At 42.1% G+C, this 20640-nt stretch overlaps 1 protein-coding gene across 2 annotated transcripts in view; it reads left to right on the top strand.

The window, feature by feature from the left end:
* Positions 1-968: 968 nt before the first annotated feature.
* Positions 969-20640, top strand: part of GALNT18 (polypeptide N-acetylgalactosaminyltransferase 18) — a 222045-nt gene continuing 202373 nt past the window's right edge. For both annotated transcript variants that reach the window (XM_054634744.2, XM_054634743.2), the window contains exons 1-2: positions 969-1273; positions 1416-1681. In XM_054634744.2, the coding sequence (XP_054490719.1) occupies positions 1447-1681 (235 nt within the window). In that variant the 5' untranslated portion in view covers positions 969-1273; positions 1416-1446. The remainder of the gene's footprint in view (positions 1274-1415; positions 1682-20640) is intronic.

Genomic DNA, 20640 nt, shown 5'->3' with positions numbered 1-20640 from the left:
AAGGGATTGAACACTCCCATGTTTATGCTTCAGAGCAGTACGTCCTAGCACCTTGCTGGGCTTTCTGCACACTGGCAAACCCTGGTGGCATGATCGGTTCTGGAGCGTGACTACAGAGCGCAGTCAATCCACAACATTTTATATTCTTGCTTTCATTGGATAAGTATTTAAAATAATTTTAGAATGCTAATTAACACGTGCTTCATTGTTTCTAATACTGGATGTGCTGGTTATATTTCTGTCTTGAAACTATCAAAAGAAAATGATCTCATATAGAACAAAAGTCCCTATTTAATAGGAATGGAAAAGATTAATCATGTGCCTTCTCTCAAATCCGTGAGATTTCATATTGAGAGGAATTTGCCTTTACAGTGTGTTTTCAAAAATAATGTAAAATATGAGGAGAAAAGAGGAAAGCAGCAGGGTCTGCTGAACTAAATTGTGAGTTACTGATCCTGCCCCTGATACTGAAGCTAATTCTGGATGTTCTCGGATAGAGCGTGTCCCTACGGAGGTGGGGGAGGCGATGAACGGACGGATACGGGGCTCGCCGGTGCGGATGCGAGCATTCGGCAACCATTCGGCATTCCCAGCCCAACCTGGGCGGGGAGCGGGCACGCCGAGAGGCTCAAAGCCAAACACATGGCGGTGCTTGGGGGGTCGCTGGGAGCCGAGCCCAAGGCACGGCTCCGGTGTCACCCGTCAGCCAAATGGACGCCTCTGGGTGCGAGCGGCGGCACCGCTGCTCTCGCAGCGAACGGCACCGGCGGCTGCCGCCTCTGCTGCTCCAGGCCGGGGATCCTCCGCAGCCAGCCCCGGGCACGGCAGGGAGGGAGGCAGGCAAGCAGGCAAGGCAGGAGGGAGGCGGCGGGCCGGCCCCGGCGCCGCTCGGTGCGGAGCGAGGAGCAGGTGGGGCCCGCCGCATCCCCGCCCCGCGGCCCCGCGCAGCGCCGCTGCCATTGGAGCCGGGCGCTGTCAGTCCCGGGCCGGCCCCGCTCCCCGGCAGGCTCTCCCGGCGCCGGGGCTCCGCCGCGGCCGGTGGCGATGGGAAGCGGCGGCGCTGGGAGCAAAGTTTGCCAGGCTCGGGCGCTGGGCTGGCCGCGTCCGTGATGCCCGGGGCCGGGGGCGGTGCCTGAGGGCAGCGGGCAGCCGGGCGGCGGGCACGCCTCGCTGTCTGCTCTCGGCACTGCCATCGCAAACTTTCCGCGATTTTCATGTGCTCAAAGCCGGGATTCTAATTCTCAGCCCTCCCCGCCCCCACCGCTCCTTCTAGGTAGGCGACAAGTATTTTTTATTCCGTGGATCAGAGAACTTTTTGCATGGAAATTTACTGACTTCGGAGTGGTCTCCGTTTCGGGGAAAGGGGGAGAAGGGTTTATATTCATCGCAGCTTATTTTTGTTTTCTGGATCACAGGATTTCTGGAGCTATATGGAGGGATCTCAGGATGGTGTGCACCAGGAAAACCAAAACTTTAGTGTCCACTTGCGTGATTTTGAGTGGAATGACTAACATCGTCTGCCTGCTGTACGTGGGCTGGGTCACCAACTACATTGCCAGTGTTTATGTGAAAGTGCAGGAGCCGATCTCAGAAAAAAAGTTAGAGGAAGACAAAGGGGACACTTTAAGGATTATTGAAAGGCTGGACCATTTGGAGAATGTCATCAAGCAGCACATCCAAGGTACCACCTCACCCCCGCCTGTTCGCCCTCCTCTCCCCTCTCCGCCCGCCGTGTGCAGCTCCATCCCCTCCCGCTGTGTCTGTCGTGTCTGTCGCGATCGGCGGGGCCATGGCCAGCCCGGAGCGTGCGGGGTGGCCGGGGGAGCCCTCCCGGAGCCCGGCGGGCAGCGGCAGAGCCGGGGGGCCCTGCGGGAGCCGCCCCCGCCCGCGGGGCTCGGCCTTGGGCTGGAGCCACCCTCAGCTCCTGCCTTGCCTTCCCCGAGCAGGGCTCCGCCGGGGGCCTCGGAGCCAGGACCCGCTTCTCATCTTGCTGTTTATTTGTTTTTATTTATTTTTAATTTCCATTTGCTATTTTTCAAAATGGTTTGCAGCTAGTGGAATTGTTGTTCTCCTCCCCCTTTAAGCCCGACTCTGCTAATCCGTGCTGAGTCTCTGTGTTCCTTGGGATGATGAAGGTTTTCCCTCAGTGCCGCTGTAGTGCCGGGAGCCCCTTGGGATTGTAACTGGGGCGATCTCTCTTTATGTAATGCCTTTTAATTTGATCGCCTTTTAATAGTTGCCCTGGGAGAAAGGTTGATGTGGGGAGGCACTGGGAGAGAATATGATTATTTCCCGTGAGTTTGGGATTTTACATGACTTATGCTTTACTGAGGGATCTTTAGTGTCTTCCTTTATACTTTCATCATCTGCATGGCATCACACCGTCACTCTCTCAGCCTGCCAAGTGAATTGGTTGGTGATGAGGCTTGGGGGTAGGTGAGAACCTGTACAAAATCTAGAGGAACCATCTTCCTCCACTTCTGCATAACCTCCACCAAATACCCAAACTCCAGTACTAGTCTCTCCTAAACCTGAAGAAGAGTAGACCATGCCATGAAGGATACCTATCAGCAGTGCAAAAAAACCTCGCTCACTGCCAAGCAGCTTTGACTAGCTGGTGTTTGGGAATATGAAGCAAATGGAGCGAGCAGGGTGGGTAGCCCCATGTGTGCTGGGCTTTGCTGCTTGTCAATACACGTGACTTTGTAGTGCTGTTAAAGCCCAGCTACTTGGCTTTGACTCGTGTTAATATCATTCTAAATATGGCATATCATCATTCATTTTGTATATGCACTCATATCTCAGTCTTGTCATCTTGCTCAAAGTAAATGCTGCTTTTATAATTTTTCCCCTTTCTTCTCTGGAGAATGGGTTATAGCAGTTCTTCAAGTTTTAAGTTCTATCATACAGTCCTTAAGTTTGTCTTGATTCCTGAAATGGATTTTTAAAAGCAAATGTATTCTTGTCTGTGTGCCAGTGGAGTGCACTGTGGAAGCACATACGAAGGCAGGGATTTTCCAAAAGGCTCTGGCTAAGAGCGAGGTACACAAAGTTAATTGACTTCCCTTATGGGGCTGGAGCATAACTGCTTCAGGTTTGTTGGTGTGAAACTCAAATAGCCTTGTTTATTTTCAATGAAACTAACTGTTTTTAAAGAAATTAACCATATTGGTGCCTTTGGTCACCACTTCTTAGAGTAGTAGAGAAAATGTTCACTTAAATCAGGGGAGAGTATAGCATGGATTAGAGCATAAGCTTTTTCTTTTTTGGTGACTATCCATAAGCCAAACCAGATGGTTTTTTTTCCTCAAATAATGCTTCTTTTAAAGTTGAAGAGGGTCTTTCAAAATTAACTAAGTGAACAGTTTGGTGATAAGTACTAAAATATAAGGGTATTAAAATAAAAGCTTTACAAGCTTCTCATGCCTTATTGAAACTACTTAGTCTTTAAGATAAATAAATGAATAAAATAAAAATCACAGATCCTTAGCTCAGAGTGGGTTTTCTGTACTTCTATTTGCCAAATAATTATAACTGGGGTTCTCACAGGAATTCCTGTGGTAGATACTGCAGAATAGGGTCTTACTTTAATCAGATTTTGTTTAGAACTGTGAGACACTGTGAATTCTGGGTCATGGTGCAAAACTCACTCAAGTTATTGAAAGAAATTTCCCAAGCTTGACTGGGTTTGATTTGAACTTGAAAGCCAGCTTTAAGAAATTACATGTTTGAGAGTTGTTGGCAGAAATTGAGTAAAACCAGCTGCTGTAATGGTTCTAGACATGGTTATAAGGGTTATCTGTAGTTTGCTATTAAACTTTTCCTTGGACCACTTCTTTTTTTGTGTCAGGCAGAGGTCTCAATAGCTCAGATGTTCTGCAGTGCTGAACAGGCATGAAATTAGCACAGGTAATAGAATTACATTCCATAGGATATCCTGCAATATGCCAGAGAGCTTTAGCTGCTGCATTTTACACATGGGGTTACACTTATATTTCATTTTAATTTGCTTTCTGATTGTATGATTAGATGCCATCTGGGAATTCCTTTAGCATATAAATCACAGTCTTGTAATATTTTATCAAGTGTCCTGGAAATGAGAAGAAATAGGATATGCCTTCATTGAAAAACCCTTTTTAAAGTATGTATTTTAAAAATACATTTTCATGGCAAGAAAAGTCTCAGACTGAAAAGAGATTTCCAGATAAGAGAGGTTCAGAGGGAATCAAAGCTGGTTTGCCTGGTGTTTGGAAAGAAGGGTATGGACAGGGAAATCCCAGGGCACAGAAAGAAGCTTGTGGAGCTAAAGCTGGATGCTGAAACTTGAGCTGCCCAAACCCTGGGAATCCTGAGTTCCTGGCTTGTGGCCAGACTCAGCTCACAAGATGGTTTTGGCCAAGTGGCTTTACCTTTTTGCAGTGTTGGCGACCTGCAGGATTTTCTGTGGCAGTGTGCTGTGGGATTGTGGGGTCTGAATTCTCCACAGCCAGTCCCAAGGAGATTCTCTTCCCCCCAGCCCAGCTCTTCAGTGGGAGGCATATGCTCCATGCTAGCAGGAGCCCACTGAGAGAAACTTCTAGTTCCCACCTCCTTTGGAGGTTGCAGACAGGATGGTGTCTTTGTTGAGGTTACTTGTGAGTGTGTGTTTATGTGTATGAAAGAAACTGAGTAAAGGACCAGATGGGTACTTGATGAAATGCAGCCCTTTTCATGCCTGACAGAGGTTGGTGGCACATGGACTGTGTAGTAGCACTGAGCTCTGTTCCCAGAAACTGTACCTTAGAGGGCTGAGGTTAACAAGTGTTAAATGGGGTAGAAAAACCGTGTTCTGTTGAGTTCACAAACACCAAAGTGGCTCAAGAAACCCCAGACACTCTCAGGTTATTAAAATCAATATGAGAGTGCTTCAGACAGATCACAACATATCCTTCATCTCAATAATGCATCATGCATTGGCTCTGACACCAAAAACTCGCCCTAAATCATATGTGCAGTTGGAAGATCAGGGGAGTGGGCAGGCTGCTCTTAATCTGATACTTAGTTTGTATCAGTGACAATGAAAAACACCAGCCAGAAGGGAGAAATGTTTTGTTTTCTGCAGCCTTGCTTTAGGCCATCACAGTTCATAGTTTAATTTTCCTTGAAAAACTAAGCTATGATTAAACCCATATCACTCAAAACACCACTGCACATCATCCTGTCTTATTACTCAATGTAATTTTCGTACTTTTCAGCCCTCCTAGTTTTAATCAGATGATGTTTTTGTTGTGGAATTATCTTAAAAGATTATAGACTGTGAAGTCTATGACATGAACTTCCTTCCTTGCCCTCACCCATTCTTCCTCCCAAGCCCTTGGCCTAAGCAGATTTACTAAACAGTTAAGACAGAGGCTAGGTCTAAATTGAAGCTGTAACACACAGTTCATTTCTGGACTAGCTGAATTTTTAAGTTTGATGGATGGCTACTAAGATGTCTGTGTCCTAGTAGGACTTTGGTCCTCCATCCTTGCAAGCTGCTGCGTCTGTTCTTATCAGTGGAATATCAGGCACTGTGTGGGCTTGGGAAAATCTGTGAGAGAAGAGCTGTTTACATTGTCTTTCATTCTGCTGCTTAGAATGATGTGCTGTGTGAATTTACTTGAGCTAATATTAGCTATCCCACAGTTGGATATCTGATCACTGTCTGTGGTCAGCTGGGCGAGGGAGAGGTCTCTCTGGGATTCATTCTGTCCCCGTGTCAGGGATTAGGGTGAAACAATTTGCTCTCAGAAACTGCATATTTTGAGCTTGGGGACTAGGTCAATCCACATTCTTAATTTTAGCCTGGGAAAATTTGAGTAAGTAAATGTCATATTTGTTATCTACCCTTTATTTCTTGATCTCAGACACAAAGTAGGATGTCTTGTGTCTTTTGCAGCCTGGATAACTAACTCTAGCTGGGTTCCATAAAGCCAGCTCACCAGGATTCAAATGGCCACTCCACCATGTCTCTTACTTCTGAGGTACTTCCCTTTGGGGAATAATTAATGGCTAAATCCCCTCAGCTTATTTCCCTCAAGCTCAAAAGCAATTAGGCATGTTTATCACTTGTTGCAGCGTATTTATTCTTCTGAGAAACAAATGAGCAGCAAGCAGGAGCCCTGGGAGCACTCAGCCCTTGCTCCACTGCAAAGGGCTCTGTATTCCCTGTCTCTGAGCAAGCACAGAGATCTGCTGTCCCAGTACAGTTAATTGCAATGGAAGCAACTGCTTGCATATGTAAGAGAGACAGGATTAATCCCATTATTTTTCCTCTTTAGACTGTGACTTCTCAAGTCATTCTGGATGGCTGCATGTCAGTGCAGATTAATTGGGATTTAACTTTCATGTTCTTCCATGCTTAGGGATGAGCACACTAAAGAAACCTTAATATAGTTATTTCAGTTGGAAGACTTAATTTGCCGTGAATTTTCAAGGAAACTGGAGGTGTAGGTATTTCAAGGGCAATCTACTGAAGACTTAATATTGATTCTGTTGATGACACCTTGATTGTATGTTATTACTATTATTAAAATTAACTTTTTTGAGCTTTGAATATCTTCAGCTCCCTTCTAATTGTATTCTTGCCAGTGCTTCCACTGAGGATTTATGTCACTGGGGTTAGGATGCAGTGGGCAAAACTGAGGAGTGCTAGTTTGGCCTTATTAAGGTAACTGGATTTAATTGGTGGATATTGAATTACTCTGTTTTCTTCAGAATGAGGTTTCTTTTTTCAAATTTATTTTCCATTTTTCTGATTGTCATCTAGGTTGCCCTGTTTCTTGAGGTTTATACAATGGGAATGGCGTGGCAGATTTGAGATTGTTTCTTTTGACAGAAGTAAGGAAAGTTTTATTTGGCCACGGGGTAAGAGTGAATGATAGCTTTGTAGTTGGGAAGGGAATTGATCTGGATTCCTTTTCCTTCAATCCTGACAATTTCTGTAGTTCACATGAAAGAAGTCTTCAACAGAAGGTTAAAAAAATTAGTCAAGAGCAGAGCTGTGACTTCTATGCCCTCCACAAATTCCCTCATTGCTAAGCTAGAAAAGTTTGCATTTTTCTCTGAAAAATACCGTTTTTGTTGACATTTGTTATCTCTGCGTAACGGCCCAGCCTTTGTGGAAGGAGGGGGGTTTTCAGTGCAGTGTTTGAGCAGAGGATGGATGGGCTGAGCAGGGGTGGAGGGAGCTGTTCTGCTCCAGGTTCTGCACCCAGTGCTTCATTTGTGCTGCTCTGGTGTCACTTTGGGCTGTTGCTCAGGTTGGCACAAGCAGCCTGCAGCTCTGCAGGGTTCCAGCTGAGGGTTTTCCTGCCAGCTTCTTGTGCCCAATTCAGTACTAATGAGTGATTTTTATCTGTAGGACCAGAATAGAGGTAAACACATCTGAAAAGAAACATAAAGCAAGACCTACACACAGCTGCTGGGAATTGTGTGTAATGTGAGATCAGCTTGGTGCTGGACTCTCACTCTCTCTGGCATCACATAAGGCAATTTTTGCTAGTCTCCACCCAACACTGCTCCATTGCCTGTGACAAGACACAGAAGCAGTTTAATTCTGCCTTCAACAGACAGGTCTTGTCATCAATGTTACACTGTGAACGTGTGCATAGTGTGGGGAGTGGTGGGGTAAGCTATGTTATCTATTTGACTGTTAGAGACATGATGTATAAGGAAAATCTATGGTGATTTAAAAGAGCAAATATTGGGCTCAAATCTTGAGACAGCGGTGGCAGTTTGAAGATGGTTTAGCTGCCATCCTCCTGAGGGTGATGGAGGATCCTTGTTTGTCGTTGGAACAGCCCAGGACCTTGATTCTCAGCTATTAATACATTATGGAATGTGGAAAGGGACACAATGGGACATGAGTCCTCTGTAGCTGGTTAATGGCTGTTCTCATTGCATGCAGCCATAAGATTATGTTGTCAGCCACAACTGGCCTGGAGGTTGGAGACTGGGCTCTGTGGTGTCTTGGGATTGTCCCTGAGTCCCGAGCAGTGAGGGGATTTACTGGTCCACAATTAACAAAATTAATGAAGTTTAATTTCTGACTAGTGCAAAAGTGACAACTAACTCCATTCCTCTGAGGCAAATCCCTTTTTATTGATCTGCTGTATTATTTTCCATTTAACTATCTCCAGAGGTAGTTTCCTGTGCTGCCCATGGCCTTGCAGTGCTAGCTATAGCCTCTTTAGAAACTTCTGGGCTCTTTCCTTTTAGGAACATGATAAAACAGCTCACTAACAAACTGCTGGATTAGTGTGGACAGATGCTCTGCATAGACACTGAAATTCTCAGGTACAGGAATCTTAATACTTTGACTTCCTGGTGCTGTTATATATGCCTAAATCTATTCTGTGGTTGTGCAGTGCAGATGTATTCTTGGTGAAACAACATTTTGTTTCTGTTTTCTACACAGTTTTTCTCTGCTCAACTGCTGTTTTGTACTTAAGGTTCTGTTTTCAACATGATACCCTCAGTTTTCTGAGGGAAAGGCAGAGATGTTTAGGAGCTGCAAACCTGATGGTTGTTACTACAGTTCTCCAGTGCTTTGAAAATGAACAAATGAGAATATTCTGATTTCTGTTTTAGAATATGAAGGTGGAAGGTCCAAGCTGCTACCTTGAAGTGCTCGGTCTTTAAAATGCCAATGTGTCTTCTCAAGTCTGTGAGGGATTCTTGCTATATTCGCTACTTCAGTTGTGTTTTAAAGACATGAGATTTTAAAAATATATTATTTCTATGACAACAGCGCTGTGGCAGCTGGCAGGAATCCCAGCTGTCCTGTGATCAGTGCCATGTGAATGTGTAGTGGAAGCCCTGACTTGGAGCCTTCATCCCTATGGATAGGGCCTGCAGGAGCAGGGCAGAGGAGGGGGATAGAGAGAGAACTGCTGTGGCCCCACTTGTACAGACTGCTGGTGGCAGATTTGACTGCTGGAGCTGCTCAGAAGAATCAGACACAAGGTCCCTTCTTCCCCCCAGAAGATGCTGAGGTGTGCTGCAGTAGCCACATCTGCCAGAGACACAAATTTGAGGCTGACATGAACCCTGAAGTGTGAGCTTAGATAGCTCTCCCAACATGGAGGTTTTAATTAGCCCACCTTAAATACCACACAACTGCCTAAATCTCTGCTTTTATGCTAAAAATTCAGGAGCTCAGTGACCTGGTGTTAGTAATGTCAGTAGGGGTGTGGAAATCTTGTTGCAGTTTTGGTTTTGGCATTTCCCGTCTCCTAAATCAAGCCCCATATTTTAAATGTGAGTGTTTGAATTTTCCTTTTATTAGAGCTGTCACAGGTGATCTCTGAGAAAATAGGATTTCTATAAGCAGCTTTCTGAAGAGTATAAGAAAAAGATAGTATTTCTGTGGGTTTTTTCCTTCATAGATAAATGATCATTCTAGCCTTCATTTTAGGGAGATAATAAAGATTTTTAGACTGTGTTACTTGCTCATATGTAATCTGAATCTAGCTAAAGATCTCTTCCATGAATCATCCAACTAATGCAGAGAATTACCTGTCCCTGCTTTCACAGTGGATTCAAATTGCTTTGAAGCTTTTCTTTTTGCATCAAGTCATGACTTGCCAGAGGCTTTGCAAGAAGATTTGGGAAGCTGGAGGTAAAAGCAAAACTTGTCAGTTAAACTTTTCAAGCGCTGCAGACTCAGTGAGTCTGTACTCATCCATTACAGGATTATCATTGCATTGAAATTAAGGTTGGAGAAAACATCTTCTGGGATTTCTTTGTGCACAGAATAAAAAGGGCTTACAGAACTGAGCACAGAACCATTTTAAAAATAACTTTTTTTCTGTGTATTTGTCTTTCTCTGAGGTATTTGTAATTTTACCAGCAGTATATGGAATGATCACGTTATGCCAGCCTTTCCCTCTTCTACTTGTGCTAACAGGAATATTTTAAGTTGTTCAAGTGAAGGGTGTGGGAGTAGTATGCTGTAATTTCTGTGGAATTTCTGATTAGATGTGTTCACATTTAACAGTTTGAAGGACAAGGAGAGTGAAGGGGCAGAAAAGTACAGCAAAAGCTACAGGCTGTAAAGAATACCTGAAGGTTTTATCCTTTCTTAGTTGATATGAAATTGCAGTTATTGAGCAGGAGCTCTGGATTCTGCACTGGTTTTATTGAAACTGGTGAAACTAGTGTTGGTGAGTTTCCATGGAGTGGAAAGAAGTGATGCAACATTTTTGATTCTCTTCTGAAAGCCTTTTGCTTTCCTGCCACTCTCAAAACCAATTTCACATCTAGTAGATTGCTAAAAATATTTTCTTGTTAATTAACCCCAAATCTTCGAAAATTGAAGACTTAAATCTATTTGCTTTTGATTATATGGATCTTATAAAACATGTGTAGCACCTTTAATGAAGTAAGAATTTTTTTTTGCGTGCAGCCAGACTAACATAAGCAAAATACTGGGCCTGGAACCAAACTTGTGATGCTATTGGTCTTAAATATTATAATTGTGCATTGTTGTTTTGATCCTGCTTTTTCAGAGTTAGAACTCTGACTTTACAACATGATGTCAGCCATAAAGGATTATGACATCATTAAACTTGGATGTAACAGAATGAGGTATTTCAGCTCATGTTTTCACGTGGCTGTAAAGCTGTACAAGTTCAAAATGAATGCAAAACTGTTAGACATAAAGCAAACAAATCAGCAATAGAAAAACCCAAACCCAAGTTCCAAAGGGATAGTAAACTTGTACACAATGCCAAGATCACTGGTGAATTTAGGCACTGAAAACAGCAGCACTGGAAAAAGCTGTAACAAGATGACAACACAAAACTTATATTTGGATACATATCATTCCCACTTGCTCCCATTGTAACAGGAATGCTTTTGGTATAGAAATATTTAAATCTCGTTGGTTCATTGTTACAATTCCTATAAGCGCAATTCTATCAACACACGAGTTTTCAGCACAGCTTATGTCTTTCTTACATAAAAAGACATAAAATTTGTTTAAAGCACCTTCACAGTGCTCATTCTGTTACTCTCATTTAAATACTGAGACAAAATTTTGCATGTACATTAATATGGAAATGTTAAATACCTAAAATATTTTCTATAGCATATCTCTCTCTGAAAATATGCTTGAGCTAAGGATCCATATGTCTTGTCTGGAAGGTAGGAAGGGGCTCCACTATTGCCTGACAGGCTTACATGAAAGAATTTGTGAATGGTAATGCAAGCACCAAAGTGTGCAAAACACCAATCACTTGTTTTTAAAATTTTAAATGTCTAATAGTAATAAAATGGTCATAAAAATACCAATATAGAGTAATAATAATTTTGGACAATAAGGATTAGGACAATATAAGACAATAGAAACAAAGAGTTATGGACAGTCCAGATACCTTTTCTGGGCAAAATAAGCCCAAAAAAGGCCCCACATTAACAGAGGATTAACCCTTAAAAACAACAGCCTGTTGTATATCCATACACCTCATCCATGATGCATAAATTCCATTCAAACACAGGATTCTGTCTGGGCAGTGTCAACTTCTTTCTCATAATCCTGACGGCATCATCATGGCTGAGTGGGGCAGGAAGAAGTTCATTTCTCCTGATAATGGGGCAATAAATTCTCTTTTCCCTGAAAGATTCAGGTGCCCTGTGGCTGCTACCTCACTGTGAGTCCTTTCTGTAAAAAAAGTATCTTACATAGATTCTATTTTAACATTGTGTTATAACCTAAACCTATATTTACGACACTACTTAAGAGAATTAATACAGCATCACTTTCTAACATAACACATATAATACTCATTTTAATATTTGCCAAAAGCCAATCATAAAATAGGCATTTTTCACAAAAGCAAGAGCTTGGTTAGAGCGCATGGGAGTGTGTTTGCAAAATCCCTCAGTGTGGCAGGAGCAGGCAGTGCAGCCTGGCAGTGCAGAGGGTGGAAGTGTTGCCTGAAGAGTATTGGAATATCAGGTTTGCAGACAGCTCTCAGTGCTCTCTGAGTGATAGCTGGTGGCTAGGCTGATTCCTGCCTGTTCTGCCTCTTTTCCTGGCTGACTGCAGGTGCAATACTGGGCCCCAGAGAAATGGGGAACCACACCACTGATTTCTTGTTCAAAGTAGTAAGCGGAGGTAAAGCTTTGTATGAGGGCACTGCCAGCTCTTGAGGGTAGGTTTTTAGTTGCTCAGCCCTGGATCCATTTTTTCTTAATTAAGCTGCTCTTGGAGAATTTCTAAATTTATGACAGGGTAAAATACCTTGCTAGGAGGAAACCTGGAGATTGGAAAACTTGTAAAAGGAAATTCAGTGTTGTAATGTGGGAAGCATTCCTCAGCTCCTTGCAGTAACAACTTGTCAATATATTTTTGTCTGCTTGACAATATGTAGGAAATGCCTTTGATTTTGTAAAATTGCTTGTAATTTCTCAACATTTCTTTTGATTCTATTGATTAAAGCTTTTCTGCCTGCCTAGAGACATTAAATAGCAAACCATCTGCTAAAAGTGAATTGGCAACATTCCTGAAAATTTAACATTTAAAAAAAACTTTAGTCTAAATATACTTCAAAGACTGTTTCTATTTGTGTTCTGAGATGAAGAGGAAAACAAAGGCAGGCAAAAGGTTGCAATACCTGGTGAAATGCCAGTATTGTCCTCACGCTATGGGGAGAGAGAGAGATGTTGTCTGGCAAAAAAGCAGAGAGGTACGAGGAGATGTGGTGCAGAAGTGTAATCACAAACCCTGTCCCACGGGGCTGTGTGTTCACCACCTTTGTGTGTATCCCTTTTCCAGGGACTGATGGGTAAGCAGCCACTCAGCCCACAGCACCCTGTGTGTGCCTGTCAGCAGGGAAATAAATACCTGCAGTCATTAACTCCAGGGTTAATTACAGAGTAATCCCCATACCCCAAGGGTTGCTAAAATACTGAGGTGGTAAATACCAAACTGGGGTGGTCATGGAGAGTGATTTTTTTTTTTTTTTTTTTTTTGGATTATGCTGAGTTCTACTCATCAGTGATTTTCTGATTGCCGTATTTTCCAAAGGTCCTTGTGTGAGCAGCTGTTGGGCTGTGAGTGGCTGCCCTGAAGTTCAGAACAGGATGCTTACAGGAGCAAGGACTCTCAGCGTGCTTGAAGTGTTGGGTCAGCCACAGGGAATGTTTCTTGGCAGGTTAAGGCAAAACCCTTGTGCATTTAACCTGGCTTTTGCCAGGTAAGAATGCCATGTAACTCCCTTAAAAATTTTGTTTATCTGTTTAGGGAAAGAAGGAACAGAGAGAAGAAATTATTCAGTGTGCTCTTTGTGCTGGCACAGATGCAGTGGAAGATAATTCTGGGTATTTTTTTCTCCAGCAACTGGATTATCATTTCTAACTGTCCAGTTAAGACCAATTTTAAGGAGTAAAGTCATCTCTGAGGGCACTGTGCATTTGCACCCTTTCTGTTACTAAAAGAAAGATATAAGGTTTTTATTTGAAAGTGAGAACAAGGAAGTCCTGGGTATGACTGTTCTGTCATAAGATTTTTTCCTTACCTTAAAACCTTAAGATATTGATAGATATTAAATTATTTTTTAGCCTGCATTCTTCCCATGGAAAGAATGTAACAGAGAGCCCCTGGATTGAGTTCTCAGACAGTGTGATTGCACTCAAATTTGTCACATTCACATTTTCTGAAAAATCCCTTTGCCCAGGATTCTTCTCCTGGGAAGCTGAGAAGCCTCAGAGAAAAAGGAAAACAGTTTTTATCTCATTTGCTTCTCCTGTGTTGTGCTCCCATCTGGAATGTGTTTGGAGATTGTTTACCCACAGGTGATTGTTCCATGGGATTCTGCTGGGAGTTGTTTTCACTCTTTGGCCAATCAGGGCCAAGCTGTGTCGGGGCTCTGGAGAGAGTCAGGAGTTTTCATTATTATCTTTTTAGCCTTCTGTAAGTATCCTTTCTGTATTCTTTAGAACAGTTTAGTGTAGTGTTCTTTAATATAATATAGTATCATAAAATAATAAATTAGCATTCTGAGAACATGGAGTCAGGTTCATTCCTCCCTTCATTGGGGCTCCCTGCAAGTACAATACAAAGTCCTTGCCCTAAAATCTTATCTCTGTTGGACTCCCATCAATTGCTGTCATGGCCATGCTGCAGCAGCTCACAGATCTGAGGCTCTGTGGGGCTGGGGAAGGAGCAGAAGGCTCAGTCAGAGCAGTATGAAAAGCAGGGACTCACTCTCTCTGTCCCCTCTGCTGCCCCAGAATCGTGCCCTGCATTGCCCACAGGCCACACTGGGCTCATGCAGGGAGGCTCTTCCTCACCTCACATCTGTGGAGTTGCTCTTTTCCTTATCACCTGTAAGCCCTGGGTCTGAAGCATGGGCAAGGGAAAGAAGAATCAAAGTATTCACTAGCATAAAAGCTAATGTAATTATTATAGGAATGGCATAAATACTGTGTCAAATGCCAGGCAGTGGCAAACATGAACCAATGTGTTCCCTACTGCCTGTCTGTTCTTCTGGCTTGTGCTGAGCTGGCAGCTCAGTGGCATTTCTGTATTCCTAAAAACTCAACAGTAACTGTTCCAGCCATGATTTTCAAAAATTGGTCAAGGAACAGGCTACAGATTGGTCTGGAAAAACAAGAGGGTCAGGGTGGAATTAATTTCTCTCAAAATGCATAGTGAAGCAGATTATCCCAGTGTCACTCATGCTGACTGTGGATTTACAGAGCAAGCCAGTAGGATTGCAGGAGTCATGAGGATTAAAGAAAAGAGAAAAGTACTATGCAATTCAGAAAATATAATATTTTTTTCTGGAAAACTTTCAGCTCCAAAACAAGGAAAAAAATTAAGTAACTTTTAGAAGGCAACTGGGACATTAATCTAAGGCAGCACATATTCTCAAGATCAGAAAAATCAAACACGCAAATCTTAAATGCTTCTATTCTAAAGAGGCATTGTGGGAAAATCTATGTGTGCAAGAGGAAATGGATGTACAAAATGTGCATTCCCATTAATTAGACTCCTGTCTCAGTAAAGCCTCTTTATTAAAATTGCTGGCTCCTTGTGGGAGCCATTAACATAATCAGAAATTCCAAATGGCATTGCCCAAAGAGAATTTTGCAGCCATGTCTGCCACAGAGACCAGTCCCACTGACTGTGGAGGATTCCCCAGGTGGGACACAGAGGTTTTCCTGCCAGGATCAGTTTTCAGGAACACTTGTGACCAAAAAGCTTCATGGTAGATGACTCTGAGGCCCATAGTACTCAGCACAGTTTTTCCTAGCGAGTGAAGACTCCTTCTCAAGAGAGTCCCATTAAAAAGAAAATCTTTGTCCCAAACTGATGACTTTGTCCACAGAAATCAGACTTTTAATAACAAAAAAAAAAAGTTTTTATGGCAAGAGGTTTCTGGTTCACAGCTCAGGCCACTCAAATGGTAGAGGAAAAGGGCTTCTCCAAAATCCCATCTTTACATTCAATGTTTATGAGAGAAAACACAACTGTGGTTACTGAGGAAAGGGAATTTCATGACAAACCCCAGAACTATTAATGCTGTCTTGAAAAAGACAGCACCTAAAACTCAGTGAAACTTAGGGCTAGGCAACTTGCCTTGGAACCCTTTTTCTGACCTGTACAGAAGCACTTCTGAAATAAACCTGGAGCACAAAGAGCTGGCCCTGACTTGGATTGTACCTTAAGGTATGCAATGAAGGCCGCCCAAGAATCAATAGCTCAGAATATTCCATTAGAAGGAGAGTGTTCATAGCACTGAGGCCATTTGCACATCAATGAAATTAAGATATTAACAGAGTAAATGGCAACTCAGCTCTTCCATAGGTTGCACTGCAGCTCTGAGTAAACAGCAGCTCAGGCAAAGGCACAAGGGCCAGGGCTTCAGGGCTTTCAGAGGCAGGGGAGGAAGGGAACAGGTTTTGCTTCTAAACACACACAAGAAACTGGAGATTCCTGGAGAGAAATGTATTAATAATTAAACAGAGCTTCTGGGTTGAAAAACCAATCAATAACATACATTAAGATCAGATATTCCTTAAAAAATGGCAAATGTGGGGTTTCAGAGGTTTTATATTCACACACAAGAATTTCTATTTCTATCACTCATATCTGTCATTACTCTATCAAATTAATGCTATACTCATGAATTTCTAAACTGTAGTTTCTTACGGTGTTGTGTTTAAAGCTTGTAATAATTCACAAAATATTCCTAGTTACCTACCAGAATTTTCTTTATTGCTCTTCTACAGAAAGATTTAAGTGATTACATTGGTTTGAGGGTTGTGGTTTGGTTTTGTTGTTTGAGGTTTTTTTGTAATCCATGTGTAAAGAATTTCATGAAAGTGAAATTTTAAAAGAAAAACAATTGGCTTCTGTCAATAAGCTGCTAAGGCATGAATTAAAACATGTTTTACTATGAAAGTATCAGCTCAGCATAATGGACAGGAATTCTTGTTCTTGTATAGTACTACTACAGCTCTTAATGACTTTGTTGCCTCTACAGTAAATTTTCATACTTCATGTGGGGAAGTTCTTCTAACAAGGAATAAAACGTTTGTTACAGCACTAAATTACATTACAGAAAAGCACAGAAAATACATGCTTTACAAAGCAACCATGCTGTAGTCATCAAATAAGATTTTTTTACAAGTTTCAGTTATTGTCAGGGCAGTCCATAACTCTACAAAAGCCTGCTAGCTGAAATTTTGCCAAGGTAATATAAGGTACAGAGCTGACAGCACCAACTGATGGACTGTCAGAATTTCCCTTGCTAGGTCAAACTGCACAATTGTTTTTTTTCTTCCTGAACTCAGCATGGTAAACCTGCAGATGTGCCTGCTCTGCCACCTTGAAATAGCACACAGTTTCAAAAAGGGGGGTTGAAACTACATGTGCACCATAAAAATCTGTTCCCAGAAGGAAACACAGTGCTTCCCTTGCACATCTTTATTTCTTCTTCACAAATGTAGAAGTATAAGGCAGCATTCCCTGGGCAGTGCAAAGCCAGAAGAGGAATTGCATCCAAACTAGTGACAGAAACAAACACCACAAGGGCCCCAGTCCCAATGTGTACAAAATTGTCACAAGGTCAGCTGGCATTTTACCAAAGCAGTTAGCATATAGATTGAGCCTCAACAAGAGGAGCTAAATATGCCCTCTGACAAAGAAGATTCCCAGCAAAAACAGCAAAAGAATTTTCATTATGGAAGAAAAAACCCACACTTATTAAAAATGTAACAACATTTATCTTCCTGCTGCAAACATTGCTTTAGCCTCTCTGTTTATTGCAAAGGCTCCCAAACAGTGTTAAATTTCTGTGCTTTGTCTCAGAAAAATATTAATACACAGGCTGATTATGATATATCCCAAAAATAATTTGCCATGTAAATATAATGACTGATTGAATTTGACAAGCCTCCTTCTAGAACAGTAAACACTGAAGCTTTTGTTTAGGGATATTAATCAGCTCAAGTTCAATGTGTCACCTGTGCCAGAATGGAAGAAAAAATCATCCCCACCAGTAATATCCAAAGGAGGCAGGGCCATTCACTGCAAGAATGACTCTGGTTCCACCAGCCACCTTTTCTGTAACTGATCATCCCAGGAGCAATAATGATCTTATGTCTTGGAAATCTGCCTTTAGTGTAAGAATAATTAGAAAACACAGATGTCAGGGAATAGTTCACCAAAATTCTTAACTGGAGCTTGGCCATCAGCAGTTCTCACTGACATTCTTACCTCCTGCTGCTCAGTAGCAAAGAGCTTTACTGACTATTTGTTTTCAAGCACAGGCTCCTCCAGAAGGGCAAATGATTATGTAAAACTCAACTGGCTATCTGAAGTGGTGCAGTCAGTGCTCTGAAGGATGCAAAACCACCACCCTCTGCTGTAAAATGCTCATTTCTTATAGGAGGATACCACACATGCTGAGCAAACAGGAAAAATCTTCAGATAGTGACAGAAATTACCCGCCTCAAACATTGCGAACTTTATCTATCCCGCTAGGATAGTGTATGTTTTGACATTGCCAAGCTTGTAGTAAAAAAGTCCAAAACGTGTCAAAAGCTCAGCCCTTGCCACTGACTGAGGCTCCCAAGCTCTGCTAGTGTGCCCATGCAACCTGGCAATTTTCCCTCTAGTTCTCACTTATTTTTACATTCTCTGATCCTTGCAAAGGGGACAGCTGGCTCCCAGAATGAAGACTGGAGTGGTGAAGACCCATCTCCATGTTTGGCTGTCCCATTCCCAGAGATGCTGAATTCCAGCAGCTGCTCTGTTTCCTGCTCCCAGCCTCTGAAAGCACATGTGATCCCACCAAGCTGAGCAAATGGATCTCCTGTACAGTGTCTGGAAATAGCAGAGTACACTTTCTGTCTCGTTCACTAATACTGCTGCTAATTTTGCTGTGCCCCAGTTCCTCATCCATCTGCAATCAGGATTCAGTTTAAATGATGGAAAATGAAACACAGCACAGACCAGGACCTGGCAGTCATCTTAGTAGAACTAACAGTCCCATTTCTGCTCAGAAATTCTTCCCAAAGGCTTAGGAAGGACCTGGGATGTGATTAAATAAATCAGATCACTGAGAACAAGAGCAGATAATGCCAGTTTTCCTTTGGACTTAGTTCTGGGGTTAATGCAAGTACTTTTGAAAATTTTGCAATGTTCAGGAAGTTACTGGGAACAGGTGAGTGTTCTTTCCCATGCACATTGTGTGACAGTGAATATTAAAAAATGCAGCTTTCAACTGGCACAAGAGAGTACCTACAGTGTCTCCCTCTATTAGCTGGAGGAGGCTGATCTGGATATAGTTATTTCCAAGATTTTTAACCTCTGCTTATTTGCTGCTAGGTTCCAAAGCTACTAGAAAGGAAGACAGGTTGCTTTCTTAGTAATTCAGATTCAGAAATAAAAGCCAGAAAGCTTATGAGATAACCCAGCAGGTATCTGATTCCTCCTTTTGGCGCCAACATTACTGGTAATAATTTTAAGCAATTACATAATAACTAAAATGTATTGGGTGAATTCCTCAGAATTTCTATTAGCTGGCATTTTACCTCCAGTTCCCTGTGGGAAAATTCTGAGGGATGCCTCAAGCAATTTATTTTTTTTTCTTGGACAGGTAATACATGCTAAAGGAGATTAAGCACTGGAGGCTTCAAAGTAACTTACAGGAAAAAAAAATCAAAACCTATCTAAGAGACCTATAGAAATGGGATTTACAAGTTTTTTAAAAACATTTTACTGAAATTCTGCTCCTCTGACAGCTGTGTCTTTTGTCATCATTTCTAATTTTAAGGTTTTTACTCACACTAATGATTTGACTGCACTTTTTGTGTCAGGTAAGAGCAGTGCCTAAACCATGTCACAGCAATCAAGAGCAAATTTAAAATGTATATATCAACAAACAAAGTAATTCAAGAAGTTGCCCGCACTGAACAGCTGGAAATAACTTGCATTCAGACCCTGGAGCCCTTCTTACAATTCTATATGGGGATCCCAGGCTGAGGCAGTCAAAGAATGGCATTCTTGAGAAAGTAGAAAGGAAGCACGTTGGCCAACTGGCTGCTTCCACATTTCTGGAAAACAAGTTACAACAAGAACAGAAAGAGACTAACCTTCCCTTCTGTGGTTTTTTAGTAAAGTGGATCAAGTTGCTGGAGAAAAATGAATTTTCATTCCCCCTTAAGGTATTTTGCACTGTAAGTACTCACTGAAATTTGGCTGCTTACAGCGTTTAGCAAAGACCTTTTCAGCAGTCACTCAGTTTTCAAAAATCTCTTTCAAAGAGATAGGCAGCATGGGAGCCCCTGCACATTTGTAACACACATCCCATGGCCAAACTTATCTTTTCCTGACTACTTTTATCTGCAAGTTCCCAAAGTCCACCAACTGAAAACTCCTAAATTATTAGAACACAGGTGCACAAGTTTTAAATAAGCAAGGTAATAATGAGGGGCAGGAAACAACTCCTAGAAAACACAAGATATTAATTAAGTTAACTAACTGGGGGAAAAAAAAGGAAAGGGGAAGATGTCATCATGCTCTGCACTGGGCCTCAGGCACATTCTGCCACATGGCATTGCTGCAGTGTATTACAGTATTTAAATTTTCAACCAAATTCTTATTGCTTGACTGCAACCTCCTTCCTATCTCTAGTCAATCCATTTTAGTTCACATTTTGGGTTTAGAGCTGCAAAGGCAAGCTAAAACAAAAACACTGCTGGACATGAGATGGCTTGAAAACACATCCTGCTCAGTGTGGCTAAAACACCATGCTCAGGTCTCAAGTATCAATAACAATAGTTACCTGTAGGGAAATTATGTTTGTGCAAGTGGGGGTGCAAGACTTCCCTTTAAAAAACTGAAAGATGGGAAATGTAAATGTGGAAATTGCTTCAGGATGGGCTTTCTACTCCCAGTGTTATCCCTGCTGTCTTAGGTGACTTCATAATACTGCTTTTTTATTTTTTGAATCTAAAAGACAGAGCCAGCCATTCCAATGAATGCAATAAACAGGATTTCTTGAATTTATTTTAATAGCAGTGAAAAGGGTATCTTATTTTGAATTGGCCCTCCTAGGTAAATTGCTTGAATAAATCCTTCTTGTTGGATGATAATTAAATGAG

This window comes from Agelaius phoeniceus, chromosome 6, assembly GCF_051311805.1.
Source record: "Agelaius phoeniceus isolate bAgePho1 chromosome 6, bAgePho1.hap1, whole genome shotgun sequence".
NCBI classification, from domain to species: Eukaryota; Metazoa; Chordata; class Aves; order Passeriformes; family Icteridae; genus Agelaius; species Agelaius phoeniceus.
The sequence above is the reverse complement of the archived record's forward strand: the minus strand, read 5'-3'. Positions and strand labels throughout refer to the sequence as shown.